The sequence below is a fragment of the Synchiropus splendidus genome, chromosome 4, assembly GCF_027744825.2.
Source record: "Synchiropus splendidus isolate RoL2022-P1 chromosome 4, RoL_Sspl_1.0, whole genome shotgun sequence".
Classification (NCBI taxonomy): Eukaryota; Metazoa; Chordata; class Actinopteri; order Syngnathiformes; family Callionymidae; genus Synchiropus; species Synchiropus splendidus.
Genome location: NC_071337.1, coordinates 126,009 through 142,500, shown reverse-complemented (window position 1 = coordinate 142,500; position 16,492 = coordinate 126,009). Strand labels below are relative to the sequence as shown.

Here is a 16,492-nt window from a genome sequence, read left to right as displayed (position 1 = left end):
CCGAGTCGCCACATGATGGCAAGTCCACGCCTCACGAGTCGCCACATCATGCCAAGTCCACGCCTCACGAGTCGCCACATCATGGCAAGTCCACGAGTCGCCACATCATGGCAAGTCCACGCCTCACGAGTCGCCACTTCATGCCAAGTCCACGCCTCACGAGTCGCCACATCATGGCAAGTCCACGAGTCGCCACATCATGGCAAGTCCACGCCTCACGAGTCGCCACATCATGGCAAGTCCACGAGTCGCCACATCATGGCAAGTCCACGCCTCACGAGTCACCACTTCATGCCAAGTCCACGCCTCACGAGTCGCCACATCATGCCAAGTCCACGCCTCACGAGTCGCCACATCATGGCAAGTCCACGAGTCGCCACATCATGGCAAGTCCACGCCTCACGAGTCGCCACTTCATGGCAAGTCCACGCCTCACGAGTCGCCACATCATGGCAAGTCCACGAGTCACCACATGATGGCAAGTCCACGCCTCACGAGTCGCCACATCATGCCAAGTCCACGCCTCACGAGTCGCCACATCATGGCAAGTCCACGAGTCGCCACATCATGGCAAGTCCACGCCTCACGAGTCGCCACTTCATGGCAAGTCCACGCCTCACGAGTCGCCACATCATGGCAAGTCCACGAGTCACCACATGATGGCAAGTCCACGAGTCACCACATGATGGCAAGTCCACGCCTCACGAGTCGCCACATCATGGCAAGTCCACGAGTCACCACATGATGGCAAGTCCACGCCTCACGAGTCGCCACATCATGGCAAGTCCACGCCTCACGAGTCACCACATCATGGCAAGTCCACGCCTCACGAGTCACCACATCATGGCAAGTCCACGCCTCACGAGTCGCCACATCATGCCAAGTCCACGCCTCACGAGTCGCCACATCATGCCAAGTCCACGCCTCACGAGTCGCCACATCATGCCAAGTCCACGCCTCACGAGTCGCCACATCATGCCAAGTCCACGCCTCACGAGTCGGCACTTCATGGCAAGTCCACGCCTCACGAGTCGCCACTTCATGGCAAGTCCACGCCTCACGAGTCGGCACTTCATGGCAAGTCCACGCCTCACGAGTCGCCACTTCATGGCAAGTCCACGCCTCACGAGTCGCCACTTCATGGCAAGTCCACGCCTCACGAGTCGCCACTTCATGGCAAGTCCACGCCTCACGAGTCGCCACATCATGGCAAGTCCACGCCTCACGAGTCACCACATCATGGCAAGTCCACGCCTCACGAGTCGCCACATCATGCCAAGTCCACGCCTCACGAGTCGCCACTTCATGGCAAGTCCACGCCTCACGAGTCGCCACTTCATGGCAAGTCCACGCCTCACGAGTCGGCACTTCATGGCAAGTCCACGCCTCACGAGTCGCCACTTCATGGCAAGTCCACGCCTCACGAGTCGCCACATCATGGCAAGTCCACGCCTCACGAGTCGCCACATCATGGCAAGTCCACGCCTCACGAGTCGCCACATCATGGCAAGTCCACGCCTCACGAGTCGCCACATCATGGCAGACAGTTCTGCACATGTGCAGCACTTCACAGTTGACAAGTCTGAGGCCACAAACCAACTTTCAAACCACATTTTGAGCCGTCAAAAGGCATATTTTATTATTATTTACAACACTGCAATCAGACACCATCGTCCGCCCGTCGTGCCATCAACTAGTCGACACTTTGTTAGGGTAGTCGGTGGCGAGTCTGATGAACTGTGGGGCCAAACTTGATGGAAACAAATACAAATGCGTAGCAGTGCATGAGGGTAGTTGTAGTTTCCCTCCCCACTTCTGCCCGACCAGTGAAATGACTGAAACCTTGCTAGCAGCATGTAGCAACAGCAGTGGCTTCTGTAGTCTGGACCGATGTGTTTGTTGCTCTGAGACTGACTCACTTTCTTGCGCATAATATTGTTGGGTTTTCCATTCCATTCCAATGTATTAATTTAGCATGTCATGTCGTGGTTTGACATGATGCTGCTGTGACCTCACCTGTATTGTTAGTGTTGTAGTGTTTACAAGGCTTTATACAGGACGTTATGAATGTTCAGAACCACGAGGGACTTCTGACAAGATTCATCAAGTGTTGTAATTGTGGATTTAAGGCTCATGAGGCCGGAACCGAACCGAGTTAGTAAAGTGTAACCTTTCTTTGACTCTGAAATTCAAGTCTTTCTCGTGCCCACTCACACACACTCACACACACGGAGCCTTCAGCTCACACCTTGAGAAAATGCAGCTCCATCCCAGAAACTTAGCTGGCGCTTCATTTCCCGGCAGACTGAGGTGGCGGCGTCCAGCGGGGCCCAGACAAAGGCGAATCCTGCTGCAGTGTGTGGCTCTCCTCTGCAGCTGCATGTTCTCCCTGCTTAATTGCCTTTATTGATTGTGGAACAGGACTAGAGCGCCAACATATTAGCCATGTAGCAGTTGACCGAACATACAATTACTGCTGCACGTATTGGCCTTTTGTGCTGAATTAGTTCCAGCAAGTCTGCGGAAAATGGATGAGTGGGGTCAATGTGCTCAGTCAGCGACTTCCACATGAAGACCTGCGCAGGAGATAAGCCACTCGGGAGACTTCCTGTGAGTGATCTGAGAGGGAAGGATGTACACCCGCAGCACAGGCGCTTTCTTCAGCCTCGGACCAGTGTTTGGTTCCGACAGGTCATGTGACTGCTGGCGTCATGAACCTCACAGTCCTCGGTTGATCAGAAGGCACTTCAACAGCAAAGAGCCGTCACACGGGGGACTCGCTCCTCGCACAGGGAGAGACGTCCTCACTCACCACGCTCGGGGATCGCCCCCGCGCCGCCTCAGCTCCTCCTCCGCTGCTGCAGACAGTCGGACGCTAAATTCCCAAGGCAGGGTTGGAGGTGCTGAAGACACGCGCAGAGTCAAGACACATTTGTACGAGAACAGAAGAGATGGTCTCTCCAACCTTCGCCTGTCTTTGTCCCCCTCCAGCGTCAACCTCATGGGCTCGCCAACATTCTCCTCCTGAACACTGGAGACTTTGTCCTCCTTCTACAGACTTGCAGGACAGCCGTGCAACACCTGTTTCATGATGCCTCATGGAGCCATCACTACCACTGAGTTAGACAGCACGATGAAGCACTGGACACCGACTTTGGTGAATCAGTTCAGTGTATTGTGAAGAACCCGCACACGCGTGTGTGTGTGTGTGTGTGTGTGCATATTTATCCACGCTGAAGTGTGCGCCCTCAGCCATGAGTGGGCGTTTCTCAGACAGCCGAGAGACTTTCCCATAAGCTCGCGGTGCGCGGCGCGGCGCAGGTTAACCACTGAAAGCTCAGGAATCCATCGTCACGGAAACGTCTGGCTCTCTCTCTCTCCCTCTCTCTGTCTCTCCGGATGAATGTGAGCCGAGATGAAAAGCCTTCAGGAACGCTGGCAGACAGGCAGTGCTTTACCGTAATCTAACCTGGGAAGATAAAAGCCTGCTGGGACACTGGGAATAGACCGAGAGGAGAGAAGGTGAAGCAAGCGCTCGAGCCGCTGAGTTTTGGGAAAGTGAGGGGCCGAAGGCTGGAACACTGGAGAGAGAGCGAGTGTTTGAAGAGTGAAAGGAGTGGTGCCGTGTGGAGATCCTGGGACGGGTTACACTCACCCTCGCACTTTGTTCTTTTTCATCACTGTCTACGGAAATGAATGATTTTCGTTTCAACACAAGAGGAGCGATGTTTCCGACATGTTCCAGTTAGGAAAGCTCCGTGAGGAATGGTGTCGGGAGTGGGATGGAAACCTGAGCTCAGGACGCGCTACTGGGGCGCTGAGTCGTGAGGAGCATTATCAAAGGTTCGCAGGCCACTAGATGGCGCTCTTGGCTTAGAAATGACGTGAGGTTTCATTGAATAAGCATTTTACAGCAGAGAACACAATCTGCTGGCCTCTGAGAATCAGGACACCGTGTCATGAAGCCTTATGTACCTTTCGCTCCTGTCATGAAGCCTCATCTACCCGTCAATACTGTGTCATGAAGCCTCATCCGCCCTTCACTACTCTGTCATGACGCCTCATCTACCCTTCACTACTCTGTCATGAAGCCTCATCTACCCTTCACTACTCTGTCATGAAGCCTCATCAACCCTTCACTACTGAGTCATGAAGCCTCATCTACCCTTCACTACTGTGTCATGAAGCCTCATCTACCCTTCACTACTGTGTCATGAAGCCTCATCTCCCCTTCACTACTGTGTCATGAAGCCTCATCCGCCCTTCACTACTCTGTCATGACGCCTCATCTACCCTTCACTACTCTGTCATGAAGCCTCATCTACCCTTCACTACTCTGTCATGAAGCCTCATCAACCCTTCACTACTGAGTCATGAAGCCTCATCTACCCTTCACTACTGTGTCATGAAGCCTCATCTCCCCTTCACTACTGGGTCATGAAGCCTCATCAACCCTTCACTACTGTGTCATGAAGCCTCATCCGCCCTTCACTACTCTGTCATGACGCCTCATCTACCCTTCACTACTGTGTCATGAAGCCTCATCCGCCCTTCACTACTCTGTCATGAAGCCTCATCAACCCTTCACTACTGTGTCATGAAGCCTCATCCGCCCTTCACTACTCTGTCATGACGCCTCATCTACCCTTCACTACTCTGTCATGACGCCTCATCTACCCTTCACTACTGTGTCATGAAGCCTCATCCGCCCTTCACTACTCTGTCATGAAGCCTCATCAACCCTTCACTGCTGTGTCATGAAGCCTCATCTCCCCTTCACTACTGTGTCATGAAGCCTCATCTACCCTTCACTACTGTGTCATGAAGCCTCATCTACCCTTCACTGCTGTGTCATGAAGCCTCATCTACCCTTCACTACTGTGTCATGAAGCCTCATCTGCCCTTCATTACTGGTTCATGAAGCCTGATCTACCAGTCGCTGGTGTTAGTGAATGGTTGCAAACTGCAACAGACCTACTTTTAAGCTGAACAAAAATAGAGTTGCTCCAGGTAAAAACAAAGTTTTAAAATGATCTGAAGTATGAAGTCCTCACCTGACAGTAGTGACAACATGGGTCATGTGAAAGAGTGAAGCTCCAGTGAAGCTCATCATGGTGAGCACTTTCAGAGTGCCCCAGGAGCAGCTAGCAACCCGCCTGATGGGTCAGGGTCAGGGTTAACCCTTGACTGTCCAGCACATTCTAATCACATGTTCAAGGTGATGCTGCCGTGTCTTGATCTGTGTAAAGGACAAAAGCCGTCAAACGTCTGCAGTTTTTATGTGTCATTCCTCGTCACTTGTTGCTCCACTTCTGCATATGGCTGTGCCAAGGTCAAGGTCACTTGCACTCCAGAGCGAGACCAAGAGACAACAGAAGCCTATAGTTAGAACCAAAGCACTCAGTACAATGAAACAACAATAAAACCACGGAAGAACAAAAAGGCAATAGGCTGCTCAGGTCCCATTGAGTGCTGGGGCAGAGAGGAGTGTGACTTCAGCGTGGACTGAAAGGGCTCAGGTGACGTGGGAGGCTGTTCTGTCGTCGGGGGGTCCGAGGTCAGCTGAGGAGCAGCTGGGAGGGCCACCTGGTGGGCCGAGTCAGCAGGACTGAGTCATGGTACGGAGCCATGTCTGAAGTCAGCAGCAGTACACAGCTACTTTGATCATTGACATCTTGTTTAACAGCCTCTTTCTCGGCGCTCAAGGTGGCTGGTACCCTCCCAAATACAGTAGATGAGTCCTAGTTGAGACGATGTTCCTCCTGACTTCCAGGTGGCTGGCAGTGTAATTGTCACCCAAATGTCACGACACGCCACAAACCTGTGCTGCTTCAAATGTAACATCCTCTTGAGTGGAACAAACACAATTGCACTTCTGTTCAGCGAGCACTGGAGTGGCCTGGAGTGTGTGTGCACGTGCACGTGCGTGCGCGTGGGCTTCCCAGACAAATCCCTTTGCCACCAAACTCCCCCACCTAATTGAAATTTTGGGGTGTAAGAGGATTTTCCTGCAACACAGGCAGATAGTCTCCGTCCGCGGTGTGTTCCGCTGGCTATCGCCTCCTGTAAGAGAATCAACTTTATCTGTCTTCATTCCCCGCCGTGACTCGCTGCCGTCTTTGTCACTTTCCTTCATTTGGGCGGCTCTTCTCCGACAGGTGCTTGTTTAGCCGTAATCTCTTCTCACTCTGCTGCGTCTGTGTGTGTGGAGCACTCAAGTGAACCAAACCTGCCTGAGATGGGAGCTGAAGAACCGACCTGAACAGGGTTTCTCTGAATCCAGACAGAGAGCTTCCCGGTCCATTGTCAGTTATTATTCTGACCTCTGCCATGGAAGTCATGTTCACGTGTGATGGGTGGCCAATATCACTTGAAAGGTTTGAAGCTTTCTGGAGATGTGTGTAATGGGATAAGGAACAGAGGATTCACTTTTTGGGAGTGACCCGGATTACCATCTGGATCCAGGGTTTTTTGTTTAGGATTTTTAAATCACTCAATTCTTATTCTTATTCTTATTTTTATTGCTCTGTTTTTCAGGGCTTTTTTAATTTATCCTCCGTTTTCTCAGCATCAATTTCAATGATATGTTTTTGGTGACAATTTTATTGTCTATTTATTTTTTGTCTCTCCTGCAGCTTTTCCTTACACACCTAAAGTGACATCAAACATTGGTCTGGAAATTTGATGAAAAGTCATTTGAGTTCCCAAAGCCAATTTTCATTTCATTCCTAAGGACCAGATTTCTTAGCGATGCAAGAGCTTTTGCTGTCGCGAGTGGACCACCACTCTGACTTGCTGGCATTTTGAAACTTCTCGTCTGTGTAATGTTTGTTTCGTGTTGTGGCTAGCCACACCAGTCCTGAGAGACGGAGTCCAGCATGTCATGAATCCATATCAGACCATGCTCAGACCAGGTCTGACATGGATTCCTGAGGACCGCAGTCTTTCTTCACACGCACAACGCTGGAGAACTTCAGATCATCAAGTTAGCTGTTACAATTGGAGCCTTTTCCAGGTCAGTTCCTGCCTGCTTTGACCTAGAAAAGTGGGTGACTGCGGCTGCCAGTCCTCTTACGGACAACACTGATATCAGAGGTGCAATCACGGAGGCCCATCGATCTTCCTCAAGCGATGCCACCTCCACTGGCTCCTCTCTGTATGAGGTCTCTGTCCAAAGACTGAGCTCCTCTTATCTCTCAGGGTGAGTCCAAAACCCATGGCCCCAGATGAGAGCAGAAATCTACCTGTTAACCACCAAGAGTCCTGACTTTTGGCTCAGCTCTTCCTCAAGATGCCTCCACCTCCGCCCCCTCAGGAGGGATCCGTGCAGTGGCTGGACTGGGACGGGAGGTGACTTGAACCAAACCAGGTCTCATAGGAGCAGATGGTTTCTGTGGACCTCCCGTTTTCCTTGAGCCTCTTGTTCAGTGAGCCAGATTTTGGGGTGCCTTACGTAAGCGTGTGTCACACCTGGATGCTCGAGTTGGACGTCCGACACACTTCAGAATGGGAGAAGTGATTTGACTCCCACTGTCAAGCCTCGACTGTCTTTGTGCTGTCGCTGACGTTCACGAGCTCCAAGAAGGTCACCAGCGTTCATCAACTTAACCTCTGCTTTTACATGAACAGACCGATAATCATCTTGACATCCTTGATGTTGAGTTGAATGAGAAAGATGGAGGTGGAATAGCGACCCCTACAGGCTGAAGTTGGAATGGGACCTGACGTTTACACCACGTATAAATATTCATTTCTGTGTTTTTTTTTCTGCGACATGAACAAATCAAACATGAAGCAGTGATTCCTCAAATACAGCAGAGACTGGAGGAGTTCTGAAGGAAAACATGATGAAAATACACAGCTTCAGTTTCACACTGAGATAAATTTAGCGGCTGAGAAGAAATGCAGAGATTCACACAGCCGAGTCTCGGAGGAGTGGGAGTGAGGGGCTTCCCACTTTAATGAGGAACTTTAGACGGAAGCTCATAAATCACCGGCACGGCACGCACACACTGACGCAGACTCAGATCTATGAGCAGACGAGGACTCCAGCAGCAGCAGCAGCAGCAGCAGAGACGGTGATGAACATGATGAAGTGTAACATGCTGGAGACACATTTGCAAAGGGGATTGATCTAAATCAGCAAAATGGTGGAGCAGCTACAGTCAATAAGTGAGAACAACCCAAACCAACCCAGTTGTCTGAGCCAGAACAGATGAAGTCACCTGGTCGGACCTCACCTTCTCCATGCTGAGTTGAACCTTGGAGCTGACGTGTGATTGGCTGAAGCCGCTCATCTGGTTTCCCCTCGAGTCGCTGGGGCAGCACCCTGAGCAAAGAGGTCCATAATTCCTGGTTCTCCTGGGTAAACATGGATGAAGACTGGTCTTGTCATGGAGAGCTGATGGTGACCAGATGTGACGAGAAAAGACTTTGATCATAGAAAATCGATAATGAAGGTGTCATTGTTGGTCTTGCAGAAAAACTCATGTGAAAGATCAAACGTTTGGCAGCAGGCAGTGCCACCTGGTGGCCTCTGACTGAGCAGCACACTGGTCCATGAAACCACCACGACGAGTTTCAGACCCACTCTTTCATTTTCCATCCTGTTTCAACTGTCGTGAAAGATGGGTGAGAATCCGTGCCAGTGCTGGGCTGAAACAAGACCGTCGCTACCTAACCACCAAGATGTCTGCGACCTTTCACTGAACACAGAAGCCAAAGTTGTGATGAGTCATGTGTTGCTGCGCTGCTCGGAGGCAGTGATAGCAGGGAGACCTGCCACTCACCCGCCGCAGCTGACACAACTGGGCCTCCAGACACTTGTCCCCTTTCACGTCCAGCACCAGCGGCCCTGACAACCACAGTGGTGGTGCCTCTATCGCGCAGCTCAGGGCCAGCTTCGATGAGTAGGCCACTCGGACCTGCAGGCACCTTTAATGCCAACATGGCCGGCTGAGAGAGACGGAGCAGCCTGCAGCGCCGCCTGTCACTCACGATGGCGTGGAGGAAGAACACAAACCTTCATGACCTCGACAACCAGACCTTCATGCTTTTGTGTCACAGAAGTCTGAAACCTATCAACCCTCGTGAAAATCGAGGAAAGTCTCGTTGCTAGTTTTCATTTCCTTTACGGTTTTCTCTCGTCCGTCTGCCTCATCCACACACCGTTTTCTCTCTTCCTTCCGCTGACCTTCATCCCTCCTTTTCCACCTCTGACTACAATCACGTGACCTTCGCTGAACCCTACAGGAGCAGAAATACAGTCCCCACAAAGTGGTGCCGGACTCACCGGACGTCTCTGTCTCACCTTCCGTCTGACAGAAGTCATGCTTGCGTTGACCCTCAAATTTCCCCTGGAGCCAAACATGTTTTCCAAATTCTGAGCCTCAACAGGAGCTCGTGTTTCGGCCGCAGCCGCCGCCGCCATCAATGGCTTCCTCTCGACTGACTTCCACAAAAGCAGCTCCAGTTGTGGCAGAACAGGCTTCGGAGGGAGAGGCATTAATTAAAATCCTGCTGTGTGGCTGATATGCCTAATCACAGAAGTAAAACACAATTGTGAATAAAATCACAGTGTGTCCACCTCCATTCAGCGGCGCAGCGCTGAGTGTAGCCATGCCAGCAGAAGAAAAAGGCTTTAACAAAGGAGCTGCATCTGCAGTATTCTGCTTTATTAGAGATAACAGCAGCTCACTCCTGCTTTATTGACAGGATCCTGGAGCCCAGAGCAGCACGGCCGTGACTTCCCCTCGGCCAAGAACCATATGGAATTTAAAAGACAGCTGTGATCCGGACGCCTCTTTAGGGTTTTGACGGGTTCGTTCAGAGGTTCTGGGCTCCGTCCTCTCTGCACTCCCTGCCGCCTTGTTTGACATTGGCCCACAAATCTTGGCGCCAAGGGTCACGACTCAGACGTGAAGGATTTGGATTGTACTACTTTGCAACTGAAGCAAAAATGCTGATGCGTCAAACCAGTGCAGTCCGGAGCTTTTTTAGGCTAAAAAGTGACACTAGTTTTTACAAGCTCATTTGCAAAGCTTCTTATTTCCCATCATGTGGTTCCAGAATCATAAAGCATTGCAACTTTCACTGCAAAAAAAAAAAAATCTGTCGCAAAATCAGGCATTTTTGGCCGCAACAATCAATAAGAAATCCTGGAGGGCCTGAACACAGCTGGCTGGGATGGAGCTCACATGTAGCTGGAGTTGGTGAGGTCCCGAGATTTAAACTGCTGCGTGAGGACGACACATAGGCTGGCGAAGCCTTCAGCTCCATCTGCAACTGAAGTCCGGCCCAGAGCCTTCAGTGCGAGCTCCACCACCACCACATCCCCACACGCTTTTGTGGGCGTGGTTATGATGGGAACGTGCACGTGCGTGTAGTCACCTTCCCACTCCTCTGAGGAGAAGCTACCAGTGGAAGTCTATTGTGTGCTCATGTGATAGCAGAGATGAGCTTTGTAATCCATTTAGCATACAGCAGATAATCCACTTTATTAGCGTGGAATCTGATACTGGAGCTACAGTAGCCGCCGTAATGATTCCACACTGGTGAGGAAATACTTAAGGACACATTAGTAATTATTCTAGCTCCTAATGAAATTGCGGGATTATAATCTGCAGCATCTTCATAATCCATTTTGCTTGTCTTTCTTGGCGGGAGTGAAATGTGCGAGCAGGCTTTCAGATCATTGTTGACCGTCGAGTGTTTCCTTGGTGGAATCTACTCTCAGGTCGTGGGCAGCCTGGTGTCCCCGGCGACTCCTGTCCTGCTCAGATGGACTGTTGATAGTCTGCAATCGTCTGCTGCCGCGCCACTCAGACACAATGGACCTTTGACTCTTGCACTTCTGGAGGCCGATCGTGTTTGCCTGGCTACGTCTCGCACATGCCGCGCACCGCGGCTCACAATAGCGCCAAATCAGCCAAATGAGATCTCTCCATGTACCTGACTCTACCTTCACCTCCCACCATCTATTCTTCCTCTCCTCTGTTCGCCCTTTTGTTCTTTTCTGCTACACTGACCTCTGTGCATACAATTGCTCCCAGTGAAAGCCTGCGAGGCTTTGGTCCGTGGAGACCAGCCGCGACACAAGCCGCGCAGGAAGCAGAGAGAATGACAGACAAACAAAGGGCAGGAGAGCGCGGCGGGAGGGGGTGAAGAAATATCATTTGTCTCAGGATGAAAGTGGAGAAGGTGTGTGGCGAGGCTCGCTTGGTGCTCCAGGGTGCGTCGGATTCCATGGGACTGAAGAGTTACGGTAGCGCTCGTCCAGGGAGGCACTGCTCGACAATGTTCCATTCAATTTGCTTTTCCAACCAATGAAAGCAGAGCAGGCTATGTTCCTGACGCAACAGGCCATGCACAGATCGCCCCCTAGTGGTGGAACAAGACATGGTTGAGTGCAGCGAGGGGGAATATTGGGAGCTGAATCGTCAAATGAAACACGGAACCTGAAGCACCTTGCGTGCGCTGTAAATGAGGCGTCCACCAGTAGTTATCTTGAGACTTGCATGTGTTCCCGCTCTACACGGTGACCTGGACGACCTGACTCCAGGTCACTGTGCACCGTACCTGATATTAACATGAAGTAATGTCACATAAAGGAGCCTGAACGTGTGGGTGGCCTTTAAAAGTTGGGGAACCCGCGTCATTGTTAGTGAGCAAACCAGCCGCCGGTGACTTGTCATCATACCAGACCACGCAAGTCAACAAGTCCTCCTAACTGACATCCCTTCGCTCTGTATTTGTCTGCAGTTCCCCACATCAGTTTGGACCGTCGGAGCTCTGAGGATGGGCTGGGCTGAGTCAGCAAAGTTGCATTCTGGGAACTGCAAAGGGGGGCGGGGGGGCACGGAAGTCGAACCAGCGTGTGTGGCGGGAGCCGACATCGCCGAGAAAACAATGACGGCGACGTTGTCAGCACAGGCTCCTGGTATCAACCGGGCTGTGGGGCTGCAGTGGTTGTTGATATGGAGCGTCATGTACTGACCGTCTGCCTTGGTGCTGTGAAAGTTTATTGAGACACAAGACTAACAAGGCCGACTTCACACCTGTCCACACACTCTCCAACTTCTCAAGTGAAATCTCTGAATACGGGGGGAGGGTTTTAATGACTGAAAGTGAAGTGGATGGCAACAGAGTGCAGGTCACTCTCTCATGGCCGCCGCTCATCCGTCACTTGACACTTGAAAGTGGCCCCAACTACAGTGGCGCTTGTTGACACTAACTTTCATGTGTGCTTTTCCAGATCAGGGTGGACGGCTCCTCGCGCGCTCTGCAGTATGAGACGGTGCAGGCAGTGGACAGTGGACCCGTCCTCCGAGACATGGCCTTCTCCCCGGACCACCACTACCTCTACGTCATGTCCGAGACCCAGGTCTGACTCACTCACGCCACCCCTGTTGTTGGTGCAGCTCACTTTGTGTGTTGTTGTTTGATGCCACTTGGAAATTTGATTCGCCATCAGTGAGTTGTCAAACCACACAGTTCAGTCGACGTGAACGTTTGCCTCAAAGCAGCGTAAACACGCCACGATAGCGAGCTATCAACACAGCAGAGAAGCTCTGAGGAACATGGGTGAGGAGGCTTCAACACTGGACCCAGTCAGTGCCACTGTTGATGTTCTGTCCTGCTGAGCCTCCTGAAGAGACTCGCACCTTCCAGTGACATGAGCCTTCAGTGTTGATCCCTGCAGACGCTTCATCCTCTCACAATAGTCCTGGCTTCCACAACCAGGTGGTTGGAATCAAAACAAGTCCTTGCTTCACATGAAGCTGCTCTTCTTCCTCAGAAACCCTTGACAAACCCCTCAGTATTGGCTGATAGTGATGCTGCTTCCACCCTTCACTGCACCAGTGACGTCACTAGATGGCGCCGGCGTTTGGTGCCTCAGTGACGTCACTAGATGGCGCCGGTGTTTGGTCCCTCAGTGACGTCACTAGATGGCGCCGGCGTTTGGTGCCTCAGTGACGTCACTAGATGGCGCCGGTGTTTGGTGCCTCAGTGACGTCACTAGATGGCGCCGGTGTTTGGTGCCTCAGTGACGTCACTAGATGGCGCCGGTGTTTGGTCCCTCAGTGACGTCACTAGATGGCGCCGGTGTTTGGTGCCTCAGTGACGTCACTAGATGGCGCCGGCGTTTGGTGCCTCAGTGACGTCACTAGATGGCGCCGGTGTTTGGTCCCTCAGTGACGTCACTAGATGGCGCCGGCGTTTGGTGCCTCAGTGACGTCACTAGATGGCGCCGGTGTTTGGTGCCTCAGTGACGTCACTAGATGGCGCCGGTGTTTGGTGCCTCAGTGACGTCACTAGATGGCGCCGGTGTTTGGTCCCTCAGTGACGTCACTAGATGGCGCCGGTGTTTGGTGCCTCAGTGACGTCACTAGATGGCGCTGGTGTTTGGTGCCTCAGTGACGTCACTAGATGGCGCCGGTGTTTGGTGCCTCAGTGACGTCACTAGATGGCGCCGGTGTTTGGTGCCTCAGTGACGTCACTAGATGGCGCCGGTGTTTGGTGCCTCAGTGACGTCACTAGATGGCGCCGGTGTTTGGTTGTTTCTGAAGCTTTACGGAGTCTTCTCTGCTGGTTGCTCTGTCTTGTACAAGCATCTGTTGAAGTGATGAAGAACACAACATGAGCCTCTTTAAGAACAAAACCTGACGTGCAGCATGAACACAGGCAGAAACCCAGCCTTCCATTTTCAGGCTGAAAATGCCGTGTGATGTGTGGTTGCAGAGAAATTGCTTCACTCCGAATAAGCAGGCGATTGTTCATTAATTGTAGGTTTGTGACTTCTAGCAAGCTTCATTTGGAGCATTAATAATTCAAACATCAATTACAGCAAAGTTTTTCCTCTTCACATTAACTGCGCTTTAACATCTCACTGCGCTCCTAAATGCAGATCTGCGCTGGTGAATTATTGAGACCGTGTTGCAGCATGGAGTTTGGTGTTTTTCTTCAAACCCCAGGGGGAATCCGACAAACACATTTGCAGAAGTATCATGTTGCGCCTTGCATTTTTCAAAGAGGCTTTCCTCCCTCCCCCCCCACCCGAGCGTGTCGCGCTGAGTGATGATGCGTTGAGATCTGTGCGCATTGAAACGATGAACGTTGTCTCTCCCGCGTTCAAGCTTCATGTTAAATGTGTTGCCTGACTCCAGTAATAGCACAAGCAACTAGGAAGGCAGACGCAGTTTTTCCTTTGCTTTCTTGTTGTTTGACTCTTTGAGAGATCGTTGACAGCAATGAGCTCAATGAACAGTAGGTGGCAGTAGCAAGCACGAGCTGGCTGGCACAACACACACAGTAGAACGAGGGGGTGAGGATTCATGGATCCAGCAGGTGATTTCGAGCGCCCCCAGAATGTTTCGTGCCGCCAAAGACGCAAAAGTGGAGCGGACACATCACCATAATGGGGCTGATAATCGGCCACGGTTTTGCCCGTCTTTGTCACTCTCACTCACACTTTTGGACTTTTGTTCAGCCATTTTTCCTTCAGGTTGCTGCGTTGTCTCTCTTCTGTCTTTCTGCCGGGACCGAACACACACGCTCATGAGCGGAGTCTTTGACTGAAAAAGATCCTGACGTGTGTTTAACCCCCGAGCAGCAAACTAACGCCCTCACTAAAGTCCATTCTATCTTCACGTACATTCATCCATCCATCTCCGCCCGCCAAGCCTTCGCCGGGTCGCGGGGGCAGGAGCTTCAACAGGGACGTCGGCCAGCTCTGGCTGGGGGCTCCCGTCCCGAGACGTTCCCAGGCCAGTAAGGAGAGCTCATCCCTCCACCTGGTCCAGGGTCGACCCCTCAGGTCTCCTCCCAGCTGGCCGTGCCTGAAACAGAGGGAGGCCTCCAGCGGGCGTCCGCTTGCCACGCCGCCTCAACTGACTCCTCTCAATACAGAGACGCAGCAGCTCCACTCCGAGTGTCTCTCGAGCGACAGAACTCCGGAATAGTTTGCTGTGTATAACTATCATTTGCTGCTCGTCCTTTCACATTCCATCCATCCACTTTCCAGCCGTGAAACCAAAGTGATTCCATCTTCTTCAGTCATGGTTAATTGTGACTGGGAGTGGGAAACGTGAATCATTCGTCCGAATATGTTTATGTAGGAACTGGTAAACTGGTAACAGCCCCTCGAAGCCTAAACAAAGAAGGAAATGAGTGCAGCAAAGTCCTTCTGCTGGATCCAAATGGTGATTGGAAACAGCGAAAAGTGTTGTGACTTGTTCTGCTGGACGGCTTCAGGTCACTTGGCCAGGTAGCTCTCCTGAACAACCAGTGAAGCAGCACGGCACCCCGTACCAAGAGCCCCATCAGCGTGGACAGAGGATTTTCCCCATAAGTAAAGCTGCCTGGCCGCTGACAGGGCGTCCCACCGATGATGGATGGTGTCCCAGCTGTTTGCCACAGGTTGACGTTCCTGACAGCACAATAGATGCTCTTCTCTTCTGACCTTTGAAGACCGTCAAACGAAAACAATATTGCCATGGCTGCCAGCGGCCCCTTCCATGCAGCCAGTTCATAGTGTGGCGGCGTGACAGGTGGAGTGATGCTTGAGCTGGGACGAGTGGCTGGGCTGTTGATGTGTCTCCTGCTTCATTTGACTTCCGTGTCAATCTGTCCCTCATCCAGCTGGAGAGGAGAGATGCCAGGACGGAGCGGCGCCGGCACTCACAAGTGACGGTTCTGTAACTGGAAATGTCACCGCAGCAAATTCAGGAAGCAGGAGTTGAGAGTAATTATGGCGCCAGTCGAGGTGCAAGTTTTCTGTCAGGCTTGATATCGGACCATAACATTCTGAACACCTGCGGCGCCGTGCGCTTCATGGTGTATGTCGAGGGAGTCAGGAGAGATGCTGCGGTTGGTATTGGAGGGACATGTGGAGACGTTGGAGGACCACCACTGACCGTCATGAGGATGTTGAAGATAGGTGATGGTGAAGGAAGATGATGAGGAACTTGCACAATCCAACGACATCTCAATCTCAATCTCCGGCAAACAAAAATGAACACCATGATTTTCACCGACTCAGAGGAAAACTGTTCTCCGTACTGCAACTATTTTCTCTCTTGTATCAGTCAAAAGTATCTTTTTATCTTCACTTTCAATTGACTTGTAACTCCAGTGCTCTGACTCCCAGCCTCATGAAGCGGACTCATCATGTGAGCCACACGTTCAGTTCTTTCATTGGTTATATTGCATGGTAAAAAAGCTTTATCTTCAGATTTGCACTTCCACGCCGTTGACAGTGGCTGAGCTTCATCATCCAGAAACTAGCCCCTGCTGCGCTGCTGGTCATGTGATCAGCATGACAACTGTATACAAGGCTCAGCAATACATGTTGAAAGTTAGATGAGGCTTCATGACCCAGTAATGCAGGGGAGATGAGGCTTCATGACTCAGTAGTGAAGGGGAGATGAGGCTTCATGACACAGTAATGAAGGGGAGATGAGGCTTCATGACACAGTAATGAAGAGGAGATGAG

At 51.6% G+C, this 16,492-nt stretch overlaps 1 protein-coding gene across 3 annotated transcripts in view; it reads left to right on the top strand.

Moving 5' to 3' along the window:
• plxna4 (plexin A4) overlaps positions 1-16,492 on the top strand; it is a 162,667-nt gene that overhangs the window by 83,396 nt on the left and 62,779 nt on the right. For all 3 annotated transcript variants that reach the window (XM_053864191.1, XM_053864190.1, XM_053864192.1), the window contains exon 4: positions 12,254-12,382. In XM_053864191.1, coding sequence (XP_053720166.1) covers positions 12,254-12,382 — 129 coding nt within the window. The remainder of the gene's footprint in view (positions 1-12,253; positions 12,383-16,492) is intronic.